The 17,706-nt window shown below is 39.5% G+C and overlaps 1 protein-coding gene across 1 annotated transcript in view; it reads left to right on the forward strand.

Annotated features, from left to right (window-relative positions):
- The window catches only part of SYNPR (synaptoporin), a 186,569-nt gene that overhangs the window by 54,113 nt on the left and 114,750 nt on the right, over positions 1-17,706 (forward strand). Inside the window, exon 2 of the mRNA XM_027864024.1 lies at positions 1,132-1,256. Coding sequence (XP_027719825.1) covers positions 1,132-1,256 — 125 coding nt within the window. The remainder of the gene's footprint in view (positions 1-1,131; positions 1,257-17,706) is intronic.

The raw sequence follows: 17,706 nt of genomic DNA on the forward strand, positions 1-17,706 counted from the left end.
ATTTTGTGTCATGGACCTTGTTGACCATGAAGTGAAACCAGTAGACCCTTTATCAGTGTATTTTTACAAACTCATAATTGGAAGAAATATTGCTTCTTACTTAGAGGTTAGTAAAAATAAAGATGTAGGTTTTTTTTCCTATCTAGGTTCATGAACTCCTTGAAATCTATCCACTGATCTCTTGCATCCATGGATGTCAGGTTAAGAATATCTGTTCTAAAACATAACCTCAAATGTTCAGTCTTTTCTTAAAGACCTTTCAGGGAAGGAAATTCAAGCCCTCCCAGGGTAGACCCATTCACTTTGAGGGCCTCAAAGTGTTACATAGATTTGCCTTACATCAAACTGAAGTTGCTGTTATGAAATGTCCACCCATTGAACTTAGATTTGCCCAGTAGGGTGAAGTAGCACAATCCATCTTCCACATAGTAGCCCTTCTCGTACTTGAATAATACTTATTTATTCATTTCTCAAACATGTACCAGTGTTTGTTATTGACAATGTGCTTGATATAAGGAAGATACAGAAATTTTTTTTTGAGTAGTCCATAGCTTCAAAGACTTATCTATGGAAGGGAGAAGTTTCCAATAGAGGAATCTCATTTAGCCTTGTCCAAATGCTGTAGAAGCATGGATAGATTGAGTTCCAGGTAGTAGTAACAAAAAGGAGGCCAAACACAACTGGCCAGTCTAGGGAGCAAGACTTGAGATTATTGGATTTGGTGATTTTATTTGTGTGATTGGTTGTCTGACTAATTAGGCATGAATAGGCATGTCACATTCATCAAGAACTATTCACCAAATTTGGTCATAGCCTTTGGGGATACAGAGGCAAGGAGAATCTGCCCCTTGATTAATACTACTAGTAAAAACTAATTGCAATATTTGCTCTTCTTGCAACTGTGGTCCTTTGGATATCTCAGGACACAAGATCAAAAATACTCTTTGCCATTAGCATTTGCCACAGTGTGGATGTTTAGGTCATTTGGGTGAAAAACACCAAGTTATAACATTAGATATTCTAATACTTTGAGTCATCTGAAATAATTTCTTCTCATTTTCAAAGCTTATTTAAATCTCTCTCTCTCTCTCTCTTTCTCTTTCTCTTTCTCCTCTTCTTTCTCTTTTTCAGCTTTTTGCAATCTTTGCATTTGCAACATGTGGTGGCTATTCTGGCGCACTGAGACTGAGCGTGGATTGTGCCAACAAAACCGAGAGTGACCTCAGCATTGACATCGATTTTGCCTACCCTTTCAGGTAATTCCAGGTGCTCTTCTTCAAACAACTTGCTCTCCTCTTTCTGTATGTAAATTCAGACAAATTCAAATGTTCCATGAATATGTGGGGATTTCCTTGGAGATCAGTCTAAATCTAGGGGATATAATATTAAAGCACAAAGAATGAGTTTAGTGCTCCACCCCTCCAAAGTTGAGGGAGTCTTTACTTTTCATAGGATCTAGATATAAATTTGGAAGAAGCCTCTGAGGTCATGTAGTCCAACCACCATTATTTTATAAACAAGGAAACTGTGGATTAGTTAGTGTCATACAGGCAATAGGTTGCAGATCCAGAATCCAAATTCAGGTTCTCTGACTCTAAATCTTCTGCTTTTTCCATTATATTATGAAGAGGTAATATTTAATGCCCACAAGGGATCACATCAGAAATATCTCGAGAAGAGATTGACTAATTAAGATTCAAAGGTTGATACATACATGAAGAGCATTGCTATTACTCTGGCCCCTACAAAAATGGAAGGCCAATAGGGCCATGGAAAGCCTAAGAAGTCATAGCATTAGACTAGAACTATTTATCTAGTGATTTCAGTACCAAGGTAGATGTAATTATTCAATTTAGTTCTTTTCCAATCTGGGAGTAAAAGTTCAAAAGACTCTTCAAATAACAAATGCCCAATTTTGATCCTCCTAATATTCTCTTCAAGAAACTAATCAGATCACAGAATCACAAATCTAGAACTGAAAGAGGCCTCAGAAGCCATCTATCAGAAGCCAATCTGCGTATGTTACAGATGAGAAAAGTAAAGCCCAAAGAGTTTAAATTTGGTACCCAGGTCACACGAATAATGAGGTGAGAGGTAAGATGTTAAATCAGTCAGCTCTCTTTGGACTACGTCATGCCACCCCCTATTCTTGTTAGAAAACATAAATAAAACTTTAATCCCAATCTATAACCATGAAAGTAATCCTCTTAGAATCTGCTGTTTACCTTTTCAAAACTGTTAATCATCCTAGGAGAAATTTTTGCTGCCTCATTTCCTGGCCATAAAAATTGGTGTCCCAAGTGCTGACCATTTATTGGACATAGCTAATGTCCATTCTGGAACAATTTGGAACACCAACTTCGCAAGATTTTAAAATGCTGATGACTTTGTTCCATGAATATCATTCTGAATAACGTCTATGTTACTCTTAACAGTCCCTATTGCTTTTATTATAATTATGGCCAAATTTTCCTTCTTTCTTTTTTTTTTACTTTGCAGAGTTCTGCGATTTTATTCTTGGCATGAGTCTCTAAACCGAGTTACCACCAGTTATAAGTCATCCAATTCAAAACAGTTATTTCAAAAGCACTTATTACAGATGAATCTAGACAGCAAAATACTGGCAATTTAAATCATTTAAAAGTTATTTTCTCTTAAGACATTAAAAGTTAATACCACTGACATTGGTTCCAATCTTAAAAACCAAATCAGAGTGTTTATTCATCAGCTTCTGACAACTTAGTTTATTGTGTACCAAAGAAGACAATAAAATATGCTGCCTAGTCATCTGAACAAAAGCAATTAGTCTTTAAATGACATATCCAAAGAAACTATTTAATAGGTTATCAGACAAATATGTCAGAATATGCAATGATTTCATTTTAGGAAACTCTAAAGAGTTACACTGTATGTGCAGATTCTTCTACCACCCATGCCAATAGCATACAGCAGAGGTGTCAGACTTGCAGCCCAAATATGCACTCCCAAATATGACTGAATGAAATTAAAATGTAATTGGGAAAGGTGTAGCAAAATCAATGAAAATACAATACAACATAGGTAATGTCGGTTTGTGATTTTCTAAGTCAATGTGCAATCCATAGCAATATGTTTCTATTTAGATTTGACACCACTGATGTTCAGCAAGTGGCTTGACTCCTATGGCTAAAACACTAAGGACAAAGCTGTGAAGAGAAGCTATTCTTATAATAAAAGAAATTTAGAATAAATAATATTTCATTTTTGCCAGTTAACTATGAAACTTGCTATATTTTTATTTTGCAACTTTGTTAAGGAGACAAAATCAAGGGTTTGCAATATATTCAGTGCTTATCTAATATGTAATATTGGTATGATTCTTACAGTGCTGAAGTATTCTATTTGATCACTGGAAAATTCCAACTCCATGCTATTACCAGACGTTTACTCATCTGACTACCCAGTATTGCATGAATAATCATATGATAAAAGGATTGAGTGAGCTGTGTCAGCAAAGGGGTCAAAGGTCATGTTAGAAAGTACCCCTGGGTATTCCTCAGCCATCAGGAGAACCATAAGAACCCTGCTCCATAAATAGCCGACTGGAACAGGACTCGTTGGCTTCAATAATACTGGGATTGAATTCTGACAGATCCAAAACAGATTGAATCTCCAAAGGCAGGCACACAGGAGTTTCGATGAATAAATAAATGAACAGAAAACATTCATTAAGGGCTTATAATGGTCCAAGAACTGGGGATGTTAAAACAGAATTAAGTCTAGGATCTCTTCAGAGGAATTCTTAGCTGAGGATTGTCCAAAAGAGAGAATGTCAGCCCATAAGATCAGAAATTTAGAGTTATGAGGACTCTAGAGACCACTGAATCCAACCCCCTCATCTTACAGATTAGGAAACTAAGGCACAGAGAAGTTAAATGACTTGCCCAGTATCACATAGAAAGTGTCTGAGGCAGGATCTGAAACCAAATTGTCCTGATTCTGAATCTAGTGCAATGTCAATTCCACTTACTATAATGCAGGAGGGGAATCCTCATCTAACATCAAGTGAAAAACTGTGCATATAAATATATATTTCACATATTGTAAATTGTGGGGAGAATATAAGTGTATCCTAAACCTGGCATAAAAATGCGTCTCTTTGAATAGACAGCTAAATCAATAGCTACAAGTATATGTTTTTGTGTGTGTACATGGAAAGAGAGAGAGAGAGAGAGAGAGAGAGAGAGAGAGAGACATGGAAGGAGGATTTTTGAAGCCCTAAAGTGATCTAACCTGATGGGACATGATAATAATGTGCTAATATGGGATGTGGACTATTATTGCATGTTCAATATGCATACATAACCTCTCTGTCTGTGTGTTTCTGTGTGTCTCTGTTTCTGTGTGTGTGTGTGTGTGTGTGTGTGTGTGGAAAGAGACATAGACAGAGATAGAGACAGAGACAGGAGAGAGAGACAGAGAGAGAATTGGAATAATTGATAAATGCTTTGAGAGACAGTGTGGTGTAGTCAATAGAGAGATGGCCTTGGAGTCAGAAAAACTGACAAAATATTAAAGACTAACATCGTGATGGATGCTGCTTACAGAAATTTTTTATAGATGGCTAATAGTTTCAGGGGAATCAAGACCTCTCCAAGTATTCCATTTGGTTGTCAGGGCTTATCCTCTCTCTTTTAGTCCCACTATGTCCATGCTTCCACGACTATTTTAATCACTCTTCCACTGAGGCCAAGACCGCTATTCCCTCACTACGTTGAATCAACCACATCCAGAGAAGGTTAACTGATAAGCATGCCCTACAGATGGATGGGCAAAGGAGATGATGGCATGAACCACTTCTGATTATTTGAGGGTGACTGATCATGAAGAAGTGTCAAGGTTTTGTGATTAAAAAATGAAAAAGTTTATTGTTATTTGTCCTTCATGCTCAGAGGACCAAAAGGACTCCATGATGTCGGAGTCAATGGATGGTGTGTCTGACTGTGCCTGATCAGTCCAATATAAATTCCAAAGGCTCTATCACAGGTTGGGCAGAAATAGTCCACATTAGAATGAGTACGTGTAGAGTCCCACTGGTCTCCAACAATTCCCCCAGGACTGAATTCACTGCAAGACAATAACTCACATTATGCTTTGCCAACTAGAGAACGCTTTCAATCTTCATTCCTTCCAAAATTAAATCAGTAATTACTACTCTAAGGCAATAGTAGTAAGGTGCATGACTCACAGGGAAAGGAAAGACACCTTTAGACATTTTAATAGATTGTACCCACAATGGGTACACTGTACTTTCTTTCTGACCACTCCCCACATGATACCCTTAACTGAGGCAAGCCTATTTTTAATTGTCCCACATTCATTAGTGTGCTTTGAAACTCACTTTTGTTTTTGCTTCACTGAGAAATTATTATTTTACAACCTATTTTGTCTGATCATTAAAGTAAAACAATGAAATCTTCTAGGAGGGAAAGAATACAATGGGAGAGGAAGTAAACACCCCGCAGACCCTCAGGAGGGACCTCAGAAATTGTTTCACCGCGGAGAGATTGAAAACAGGGGAGCCAGTAAGGGCACATGTCACCATCCACCCAATCCCACCCCCAATTCAGTACTTCTTTTGGGTGTGTTTTGGGACAGGAGGGAAAATCAATGAAGAGAGATGAGCACTGAAAGTGGTTTTATTTAGCCCCAGCTCAGGAGACAGTCCCTCTGATCATTGCCAATTCCATCAACTTGGTTTGTAATTTTCTGACTTCTAGCTGACATGCAGAATGGGTATAAATGGACAACAATTAAGAAAGGCACAGTATTTGCTGTTCTTTGTTGCTGCCAAGACTGACAGAAACAGTATTTAATTTCTGAGATCCATAGTATGGAATCACTCAAAATGGCACAAAATATAGGTTTGGGGAGTGCCTGGCAGATAGTCTTCCAATGGCTTTCTTTATGATTCAAGTAAGATAATGTGTTAAAGAGAAGCATAAGCCACAATATAAATATAATCCATTACTGTTAAAGTCTCTTGAGGACTGATTTTCAAGACACAGAGCAAATAATTTCCTATCTGTGTGCCTCGTCTTCTTTCTCTGTCAAAGAAAGAGATTTGACAACATGATTTTGGAGGTAACTTCCAACTCCAAACCTATTATCCCTATGATTATCAGATCTTCAGAGGAACTTCACTTGAGAGAGTCTATACTCATGGATGACCACCTAAGCTCATGATGGTAGAGATGGCATTATCATTGTTTTGGGGATGGTATAGCCTATGTTTTCAAAATGTCTGCCCCTCACCAAAATTATGTGATGAATTATAGTGTGTCAGAGTTAGAAGTTGCCTCAGTGATTATCTATTACAACCTATATAACCTATGCCTCATTTGCCATCCTCTTAATAGCATCCCTAACAAATAGTCATCTAGCTTCTACTGGAATTCCTTGAGTGAATGGGAACTCATGGAGTGGCCTATTCCACTATTGAATAACTTCAACCCCGATTTTTTTCTTGCAAACCTTAATTAGGCCAACCCTCTTTATGAGTTTTAGACATTTCCTAACTAGGGGCTCTGAATTCTGAACTGATTGTATTAACAACTTCTCATTTGCTATAAATATCATAAAAAAGCTAAGAAAGGGACTGAGAGGACCCGTGGGCCATTATATAACCCATAGATTGAATGAAAAGTAATTTTATAGCAAGGTGGCTGATTGGTTCCACAGAGAAGGAAGCAGGAGTGAATTAGTACAACCTGGTCAACACTACCTCCCACAGAGACACCCCCTGGCAACAAAGTTGGTTACAAATACTTCCCTGATATGCTCATTGCTCCTAATTCCACCATGCCAGCTGGATTGCTTCATCCATATAAATTTCTCTTCTAACTAGGTTTTGTATTTGTTGAAAAATAATAATCATAGGTTGTGTGACAACCAAACACAGCTCTAGTTTCTGATAAATTTCCATTAGACATTCAGCATAGAAAGAGAACTGCACTTGGAGAACGGAGCGCCGGGGTTCAGATTTCAACTCTGAATTTAGTGCACATATAACCTTGAGCAAGTCATTTTTTTTCTCTCTGTGTGGTTTTTTTTTATTTAAAACTGTTAAAATGATGTTGGATTAGCTTATCTCTAAGAGCCCTTCTAGTTCTAAGTCCCATGAATATGAGAATTGGGGCTCAGTTAGCAGCAAGATGAGAGACATCAGGGACCCTGAGATTAGAAACATTGTATGGGAGGATGGCAAGAAACAATACTGAGACTCAGAGATTAATAAGCCAAAAGTACAGAAAGAATGCCACAGCTGGAAATGGGAGGAGATCCAGTGGGCAAGCACAGCATGGTAGGAGTGTCTGGCAGCAGACAATAGGCAGGAATCTGTTCATACTGGTAAGTTAGTGACATTAGAGTTTTCTGAAAGAAATAGAAGGCCCTATCTATGGGGACTTGGTTAAGGAAAATATGTCTAACCCCCTGAGAAGAGTGGAGTGAGGACAATAGTACCTTAGCCCTGGAGAAACCAAGATAATGGTCAAGAGATCAAGACGAGGCTTCAGATGATAGAGACGAGGTAAAAACCCAGATCCTGACACTGGGGTTTAATATCATAATGGAACCAGAAGCATCAAGTCAGATCTTTCTGGCTGACCAGAAATTGAAGCAGCCATGGTGCCACAGGTTCTTGTATTGTCCCCGGGGATTCGAGGCATGGAGCAGAATGCCCCAGAGTTAGGTCAGAGGTGAATCTTCACTAGATGAAGTGATAATGAAGGGATCTAAACTGCGGAAATTAGAATGATTCAGAAGGCAAGGAGATTGAAAGATCGTTACAGTGACAAATAGCATAGATCAGTGATTCCGTCTTTTAAAATATAAAGACCCCTATTTAATGCTGTTTTTTTTAAAGTTTCATGGATGTCCTCACATGATAGTAGGTAGAATAATAGCCAATATTTCTACAATCCTTTAATGTTTGCAAGCATATTATGGATAATACCTTGCTGAAATGTCACAACCCTGTTAGTTGGATGCTGTAATTATGCCCATTTTCTAGATTAGGGGGAAGGGAAGGGAAATGAAGGCTCATTTACGTAACACCTGTTATGTGCCAGATACTACAAATATTCTCTTGTTTAATGAGGAAAATGAGTCTGAGAAGGGCTACCTCACTCACCCAGCTAGGAAGTCTCTGTGGCAGAATTCAAATTCAGGTCTTCTTGACTCTAGCTCTAGCCTTCTATCTCCTATGCCATCTAGCTGACTCATTATACCCTTAGTATCTATTGATTGTGAAAATTCATGACGACAAAAATTTGTGAATTGTGTAATGTTCATGAATGGTTTTGAATTCAATCAATCATAATAAATAGTACCTTTTTTTCCTCACCAGACCTATTGATATAGGGAGCTGGAAGTGAGACACTCCATCTAATATTGCAAATGGGTTCCTTTATCTGAAACTTACAGAGTTTTAGTTGCCTGGGGTCCTGAAGGGTTAGGTGACCTGCCCTTGGTCTCACATTTATATGTGTCAGAAGTAGGAGTTGAACCCAGGGCTTCCTGATTCTGAAGGAATCTCTCTATCCATTATGGAAAAAAAATGGGCATATTTGTGTAAGTGGGAGGAACTTTGCTGTGATGGCAGCAGATCCAACAGATGGTTCTCCCTCCCCCAGTATTTAGCCAAAGACTATTTATATGATAGGGGCATCATTGAAGTTGAAAGGTCCAAAGGCAGTCATTAGACTCAAAGAATACAGGAAGCCACTGAGACACAGAAGACAGATGCAGTGTTGTGCGATGGCAAGCAGGATGAGTTTGAAGTCAGAGAACCTAAGCTCAGACATGAGCTGTGAGGCTGACTACCTGTGTGACTTTTGGTAGATCGCTGGATTTCTCTGGGACTCAGATTCTTCATCTGCAAAATGATGTAGCTGGACTAAGTGATAGCTAAGTTCTCTTTTAGTGCTAATTCTAGTGTCCCAGCAAAGGGAAATCCTTAACCCTAAATCAGAAAATGGTCTGGCCTAGAGACCCTTTGTGAAGAAGGTAGAGGAAGTATCTCAGAGTAACTGCCTGAGTGGCCCTTTGCTGGTGATATTTAGGTTGAGTGATAAGGTAGGAGAAAAAAAAGCCCAGACAACGTGATGAGTGGACCCCAGGCATGTAATCCATAGGTAATCTCTGAAAGAGCTAATTCCAAGAGAACAAGAAGAATAGAAAGAACAAAGAATCAGTGGATGGAAGCCAAGAAGCCTGAGGTAGGCAGCAAAGTTGGCGCTTCAGTGGTCAGTGGCAGATGGGACAGAGAAAGAGCTTTGGTATTTGACAGCAATAGAGGCAGAGAGGAAGCAACTGACAGGGAGGAGCTGGAGCTGGATGTGATTGACAGTGGAGGGGGATCCTTCAGAGAAAAGCAAGTAGGGCCCCGCACAACCGTTCCAGCGGTGAAGCAAGACAGCCCTCTCTACTATCACTCCGTCTAGTATTGCAAAAATATGAGTTTGGGCCCCTATCCATGCTCCCCGGCTGGCAGAATGTTGTTCCCATTTCCTCACTAGCATGGGAGTTGGGGTGAAAGGGGAAGGAGAAGTTGTTTTACAAGGTTTTTGAAGAGTTAAGAATACTTTGAAAAGAAAGCATAATGTAGCTTTTAGAGAGCTGGTTTGGAGTCAAGATGACTGCGACTTGAAGAAAAAAGTTGTAACTGTGTGTGGGGGGGGGATGTGTGTATGTGTGTGTGTGTCTCCCTCCCTGTCACTCTGGAAACATCATAATCCCTCAGTGGATTCTAGTATGTCATAATTTTATCACCTCACTGTCTTCATCATCTTCATCTATATGGGTTCCAGCTTCTCCAAACCCTTCCTAAAATGTGGTGTCTAACACTAATCACAAAACCCTTGACATGACCAGCCCAGCCCAGGAAGAGTACTGCCAAATGTCTTTAAGAAATAGATACAAAGGATGCTCAGATAACTGGTTCAGCTGACCAACATGAAGATCAAATGAGATAGTATTTGTAAAGCACAGTGCGTGCCACATAATAGTTGCTATTACATGCTTGTTCTCTTCCTTTTCCTCACCTAGAAAATGTGGGAATTGGATTAAATGGCCCTTTAGGTCCCTTCTGGAACTAAATCTATGATGCTTAGAACATCCTTGATAGCACTGATCCAGGAAAAATTGATACAGAGGGAAAAGCTCTGACTCTGAAATCAAAAGACCTGGGTTCAAATTCTATCTCTGATGGTACCTGTGTGACTATAGGCAAATTACTCAATGTACCTATGCCTCAGTTTCCTTATCTTTAAAAGGACGGGGTGGAGGTTGATGAACTTTGAGGTCCCTTCCAGCTTGAGATCTACGAACCAATTACTCAGAGTCATGGAATGTTTTATTAGGGTGAACTTTCCCACCAACCCCTTCCCCACCCTGCTCCAATCATTTGTAATGATATTATATGTCTGCAATCTTTTTGTCCAGCAGTTAGCTCACTCTGCTTCTAAACTGCACATTTGTAAAATGTTTTATGAGTATTCTTTATGACAAACCTTACAGAGTGCCTAGAATTTCTCTCCTCTCTTCTCCGTCTTTCTCTGTCTCTGTCTCTCTGTCTCTGTCTCTCTCTATCTCTGTCTCTCTGTCTCTGTCTCTGTCTCTGTCTCTGTCTCTCTCTCTCTCTCTCACACACACACACACACATATACACAGAGTGAAGGAAGGATAGCAAAAATTCAAAAAGGTCAAATAACTCATGCTAGGCCACACAGCAAGCTCCCAGTCAGATTGGAACTTGACCCAAGGGCTCTGGAACCCCAATCCCATGCGTATCCCACTGAGTCACATAGCGTCTAATTAGAGTAGAACTGGGATAATTTTCACTAATGACTAGGAGACCCATTATAGGTGACTGAAATTACTGAATTAGTGAACAACAAAACAATGTGAAACTAATATCAGGAATATGGTACCAAATTAACTTCACAGCACTGACTTCTTAGAAATCTTCACAAATGTCAAAAAATAAATGGCACCTCCACATATTGGGAACTTAATAGACATTCAGTTTCAGAACCACGGAATTTGGGAGGCTCAGGGGTCATCTACTCCAACCGACATCCCCCGAACATTCTCTATGAAGACACACTACACAAGTGGTCATCTCCCTCCAAGGAAGGGAAGCCTACCACCTCTCCAGGCTGCCCATTTCACTTTGGAGCTACTCTAATTGTTAGAAAGTATTTCCTAACATCAAGTTGAAATTTTCCTCTTTGCTACTTTAACCCATTGCTCATTCTTCTTCTCTCTATTGTCATATGGCACCCTTTCAAATATTAGAAAATCACTCTCATGCCTCCCTTGAGAGTTTCTTGTCTGGAATAAAAAAAAAATTTCTTATTCCTCTGAAGCAATGCTCATGTGGCACAGACTCCCCATTCTTGGTTACTCTGCTCTGAATGGATTCTGTCTTATCAATGTACTTCTTAAGTTATGTTATTGACCACAACACTCCAGATGTGTTCTGCCTAGAGCTATCCCATTTTTTCAGAGAAGCTATCACATCCTTTTTTCTAGAAGATATGCCTATCTTAAGGCAGCCCCAAATCATGTTAGCTTTTTTGACTATCTTATCATACTGATGTTTCATAATGAGTTTGAAGTTTTCTGAAGCCCGAGATCTTTTTTAGACAAAGCACTGTCTGACCATGCCTCTCCTATCTTGTGCCTGTGAGTATATCATACCTTTGTGCATGTCATTGATTAAAGTTGCTAAACAGCATAGAGCCAAGAACAGATCCCAAAAGCACTATGTTAAAGACTTCTCACCATATTGATATTAAGTCAATAAAACCTCATCTTTGAGTTCAGCCATCTGACCAGTGTGGAGTCCATCTAGTGTATAATCTAGTTCACACCTCTCTGTCTTGTTCAAAAGAAGACAATATATATTACCAAATGCTTAGCTAAACTCTAAGAAAACGATAGGTGAGTATTCTCCTCATCCACCAGTTTAGCCTTCCTGTCAAAAAAGGACACAAGGTGAGTGTGGCACAGATGACTCATGATTAAGTCATGCTGTGTCTCTATGATGAATAATTTCCTTTCCAGACATTCACTCTCTCTTTAATGATCAATTCCAAAAATTTCCCAAGAATTACACCTAAGTTCACTGGCCTTTCTCTTTTCTCATTTTTTTGAAAAATTGCCCTCTCCAATGTGGTGGTACTTCTTCCACTTTCCAGTCTTTCAATTATCACTGACAGTGGTTCCACAATTACATCTGCCAGGTTTTTTATTCAATATCAGAGATGTTGTTCATCTCAGCCAGCAGAATTGATCTAAGGTGGTGAGGTGCTCCTTTACTACCTTCTTAATTGTCTCAGGTAGAACAATTCCCTGTGAACCATTTTTGTTCTATTATTTCCAGTGCAAAGGTTGTTCTCCTTAGCAAAGAAACAGAAGGGAACTCTTTAGTCAAATATTATCATTGCATCTGCCCCAATCAGAGGTTCTCTCCCTTCTCTGAGACTCCTTTCTTCCCAAAGTAACTTTCAGAATCTCTTTTTATTGCTCTTAGCTTCCATCACCAGACTCATCATTCTGAGCCTTAGAACTTCGAGCGCTATTTTAAAAGACTGCCAGTCTCTTATGTTGAACTTCCATTGCCCACCCACTTCCATTTTCTGAACATTTCTTTTTATAAAATCTGAGTTAGCTGAATTGAATCATCTACTGTACTGCTCACCCACCCCCCATTCTTTACCTGCAATAGCACTCTCACTTAAACCAGAGACCTTGCCTCCCTCCTGCAGTGAGGTAGCCTACTCAGCTTTGCAGCTTTGCACTCAGGCTGAGTTTAATTGGTGAGGGAGTGAATGGAAAATTCACCTAACAGGTAAAACTTCCACCAGACCATGTTTCATATCCATCCACACCAGACCCCTGGGGACATCTTGCCCTACAGCCACATGAGTATCCTCCCCTATTTTCTACTTCTTGCACTAGAAACAGTAATCAACTCAGTACTGCCATTGATGTGAAAAGGTCTAGACCAGACCATAGAAGAGATTCTGTGAAGTTTGGATTCAGTCAAAGGGCCATATTTGAGGATCTAGAGGACCACATGTGGCCTCAAGGCCACCAGTTCTCCACCCCTGGAGACAATCCACTGCCCCATAACCCCATGTACCATTCCTGTGACTCCTCAGCTGGGATGTGCTTTCCTGTCCATCACTCCTTTATGTTTGCTATCTCCCCCATTTGTATATAAGCCTCTTGAAAGCAAAGACTACCATTTTGGGGTTTATATCCTTGGCACAGAGTAGGTGATTAAAAGCATTTGCTTTTTTATTCATTCACTCAATAGTTATTAAATGCTTTCTCTTTGAAAGAGACTATGCTAAGTGATCAAAGTATATAGGCAGCAGAAAATAAGGTCACTTGTCAGTCCCAGTTCTTCTTCATAGAAAAAAAATGCAAAAACTAGAGTTAAAAAAAACTAGGGCTTCTTTCTTGCATTGGACCAAAATTAAGCAAGTTCTGGTAAAGCTACTACTTCTTCAACAGGTAGAAACAATTGAGCTCAGTCCCTTGTAAGCATGATTAATTAGTAAAATAGGAAGTTACCCAAATGTTGCTTCCTCTCTACACACCTCTCATGGCTATCCCACCTTAGGCCTGCTCCTCCCCACCTGGATACCTTGACCAAAGGCGGCCTACACAGCAGTAGTGTCCTGATTGCACAACATAGAGGTCAAGGTCTACTCTTGCAGAAGCTAGTGTCCTAGGGTCTCTGTCTCCCTATTATGGGACTTTGTGTCCCTTTTGTGATATCCTAGAATTGCTCATTTTGTCTCTGGTAGTTGCCATGAGATAATTACCAGAAATAAATTCTCAATGAATTTGGCATCAACAAATTGCTCACAAAAATTGAGAGGTAGCTGGTTCCTATGGCCATGTTACAATTCACTGCAAAGACTCAATATGCTATTTAAGAAGCAATCTTTGTGAGTTTTTTGCACCTCTTCTTCCCACCAGGCAATGAAAACAAAAGCTTACATCAGCACAAAAAAGATTTTATTTTTGCATTTTGAGTTAGCACTCTCCTTAATGAAGTCCTCAGTGAGGAAATGGAGGAGCTCCTCAGCACGAATCATGCTCTGAGGAATGATGGAGGGTTATAGCCCCCTTCTGCAGGTAGATTAAAAAAAACAACCACAACAAGGCCCCAGTGCATAAATATTCTGTTTGGAACAAAGAGCGCTGCGTTGGAAATAAATGTAAGGACCTTATGTTGGGCAAGACTAAATGAAAATGGGATGTGAATTGCTTTTGAGCTCTGGTTCATCACTAGTGCCCAGATGACTGTGTTCTATAATTTTAAAAATCACTTCAATTTTCAACACAGCGTCTGTAGCCAAATCATCGGTGTGTTCTCAAGCATTTTCCATAATGCTTTCTGGAAGGGAAACAGAAGGCAGAACCAAACAAACAAACAAGCAAAAAAAATTTTTTAAATCCATTCAGCCTTTCTCCAAGAGTCTTACTATCCATGAGCAGGAGTGTTCACTGACTTGGGGACATTTGATTTCCTATCCACGTGGGCATCCCTCAGCAATCAATGGTCATTGGGGTTAACAAGTCATGCTTTAAAAATTGACTAGCTAAATGGTCTGCTGGACAGCTCCACTTGAATGTTCCATAGGCACCTCAAACTTAACATGAGTTAGCTAAGTGGCATTGTGAATAGAGCAATAGACTTGGAGTTAGGAAGACTTGAATTTAAATCCTACTATATCTGATGATTTGCTTTGTGACCCTGGGCAAATCACTTAACCTATCTTCATCTGTTTTTCTGTGTATAAAATGGAGATAATAGCAATACCTCCCTCACAAGACTGCAGTGCAACCCAAGTAAGATAATGTATGTAAAGCATTTTGCAGACTTTAAAATGCTATATAACTATAGCTGTTGTTACTATTACATGCAAAATAAAGTTTCTGAAGGTTGGATTGGGTTCTCTCCGAGGTCCCTCCCAATTCTGGGAGAGAAAGAAATCATGACTCCCTAGAGGATTCCAAATGGTTTTGATGAACAAGACGCATATTTTAAGGGATGCACACTCCAGGTTTTAAGCATTTCGTCTCTACTACTCTTGATCTAGTCTACCAAGGCTATCATGAACCATTAGAGTTCGATGATGAGCCATAAATTCTTTATTTTGTGAGAGCTGGAGGTTTATTTCCTTTTCCCCATGTTAACTGTTGCTTTACCTCTCAATTGTGGCAAAATGGCACTTCTCAAACCCTTAGTGTTGGAGCCTCGAGCCCTCATGTTGCAAATGAGCTCCAAAGAGCTCAAGACAATATCCAGAAGCCAGGAATTTCCATAAAAGAGAATATTGATACTGAAAATGGAAAAATCTCAATTAGCCTCTGAACAATAATAACAATTCTATATGAACCTGTAATTTTATCAGTGTAGAGAACTCTCAATAAGGAAATTTCCTCCACCAATGCAGGTGGACAACTCATTGGTCATTTATCTTCTAGAAAGTTACATGGGGAACTGAGGAGTAAAGTGACTTGCCCATGGTTACAGAGGTAAAATGTGTCAGGGGTAGGATTTGAACCCAGAATTTCCCAACTGTAAGCTTAGCCTATTCTGTCACAAACCAAGCTACCTCTGGATTGACAGTAATGTATGCATTAAGGTTTATAAGGCACTTTACTTCTATTATTTCTATTTAACCTCATAACAATCTTGCAATATTGGTTGTGTAAATATCGTTATCCCTATTTTACAGATAAAGAGACTGAGACTCAAAGAGATTAGGGAGTTTACCATGGTCACACAGGGAGTAAGTGACAGCATCCAGGCCTCCTAACATCATGTTGAACACCCTTTCCATTATCACACATGTTACCTTCTCAAGTAGCAGAGCTGGGCCCCAGACCTAGGACTTTTGACCCTGAAATCCATTGTTATTTCCATTGTAGAAATGAATATGCATTATTGAGACAAGGACAGTGATTTGAACTTTATTCCCACACAGGAAGTCCTGCAGGGTGGTATCATAGCTAGAGTCTACCTCCAAAACATTTCTTCTGTACATCTCCTCTTCTCCCACACAGCCAACACCCTAGGTCAGTCGCTTTTTCAGTTCTTCCTGCACTATTACAATAGTCTCCTGGTTGGTTGCCCTTCATCCAGCTTCTCCTCTCCCAATTCATCTTCCACAGGGTTGACAATGGAATACTCCTAAAATGATTTAATGCTGTTTGCCTCAGTTTCCTCATCTGTAAAATGAGCTAGAAAAGGAAATGACAAATCAGTATCTTTGCAAAAAAAAAAAACCCAATGGGGTCATGAATAATCTGACCATGTTACTCTTGAGCTCCAAAAACATCAATGTCTCCCTATTTCCTCTAGGACAAAATCCAGATTTCTGTGTTTGGCAGCTAAAGCCCTTACTAAGCTGTCTCCAACCTATTGTTTCAGTTTGTTCATCTATATCTTTTAGTCAATCAACAAATATTTATTAAATGCTTATTATGTATCAGAAACTAGGGCAGAGTGTGAATATACAAGGAAAAAAATGAAACAATCCCCTCACTCAAGAAGCTTACGTGTACTTTTGGCAGAGGCCACATGTTTTTAGTGTTAGCGTTGGAATCAGGAAGACCTGAGTTCAAATCCTACCTCAGACACTTACAAGCTGTGTGACCCAGGACAAATCACTTTACCTCTCTGTCTCAGTTTCCTCATCTATAAAATAAGAATAATAATGGTATCTATTTTACAAAGTTGTTGTGCAAATCAAATGATATATTTATGAAGCACATTCTAAACCTTAAAGTATAATACAAATGCTATTCTCATTATTACATCCAGAAAAAAATAAATTCTTATTATCACATCCAGTAAAAATAGTTAAATACAAAATAATTGTATTTACTAAACAAAGGTGTTTACATTTTAAAATGTAAACAGAAAAAGCAGAACCACTGGAGTTGATTGAGGAGGGAGGGGTCAAATAAGCATTTACAGAAAAATCACTTTGGCATCTGTACTGGGGCCAAAATGGCCAATTTGCTGTTCCCCACATGCAACATCCTACTTCCTACTGCCTCCTTGTCCTTGAGTAGGTCATTCCCATTCTTGGAATGCTCTCTTTCCTCACCTCTGCTTTTGGACACCCCGAGCTCACCTTCTTCAGGGGGTATTTTCACCATTTCCCAATTGTTTGTGACAGCCCCCCAATAATTTTGATTGACTTTGATTGAGTGGAGGCAGAAAAACTCACCTTCCTGAGTTGAAATCTGGCCTCAGAACTTCCTAGCTGTATGTCCCTGGGCACGTCACTTAACCCTACTTGCCTCAGTGTCCTCATCTGTAAAACGAGCTGGAGAAGAAAATGGCAAACCACTCCAGTATCTTTGCCAAGAAAACCCCAGATATGGGTCATGAGGAGTCAGACACGATTGAAAAACAACTGAACCTCATTCTTTCCTACCCTGCCCATTAGAATATGAGTTCTTTGAGGGCAAGGGCCACTTCGTCTCTGTATCCTCGATGTGTAGCTATGGAAATGAATATGAGCTCTTATTATTTCCTCCAGTGTGAAGTGATCACCATCTAAACACTTGGGCGGGCTCATTTAATGACATTTGTCTTTCTCAGACACCTTTTCTTTGCATTCC

The sequence above is a fragment of the Vombatus ursinus genome, unplaced genomic scaffold (genome assembly GCF_900497805.2).
Source record: "Vombatus ursinus unplaced genomic scaffold, bare-nosed wombat genome assembly UNPS02014773.1, whole genome shotgun sequence".
Classification (NCBI taxonomy): Eukaryota; Metazoa; Chordata; class Mammalia; order Diprotodontia; family Vombatidae; genus Vombatus; species Vombatus ursinus.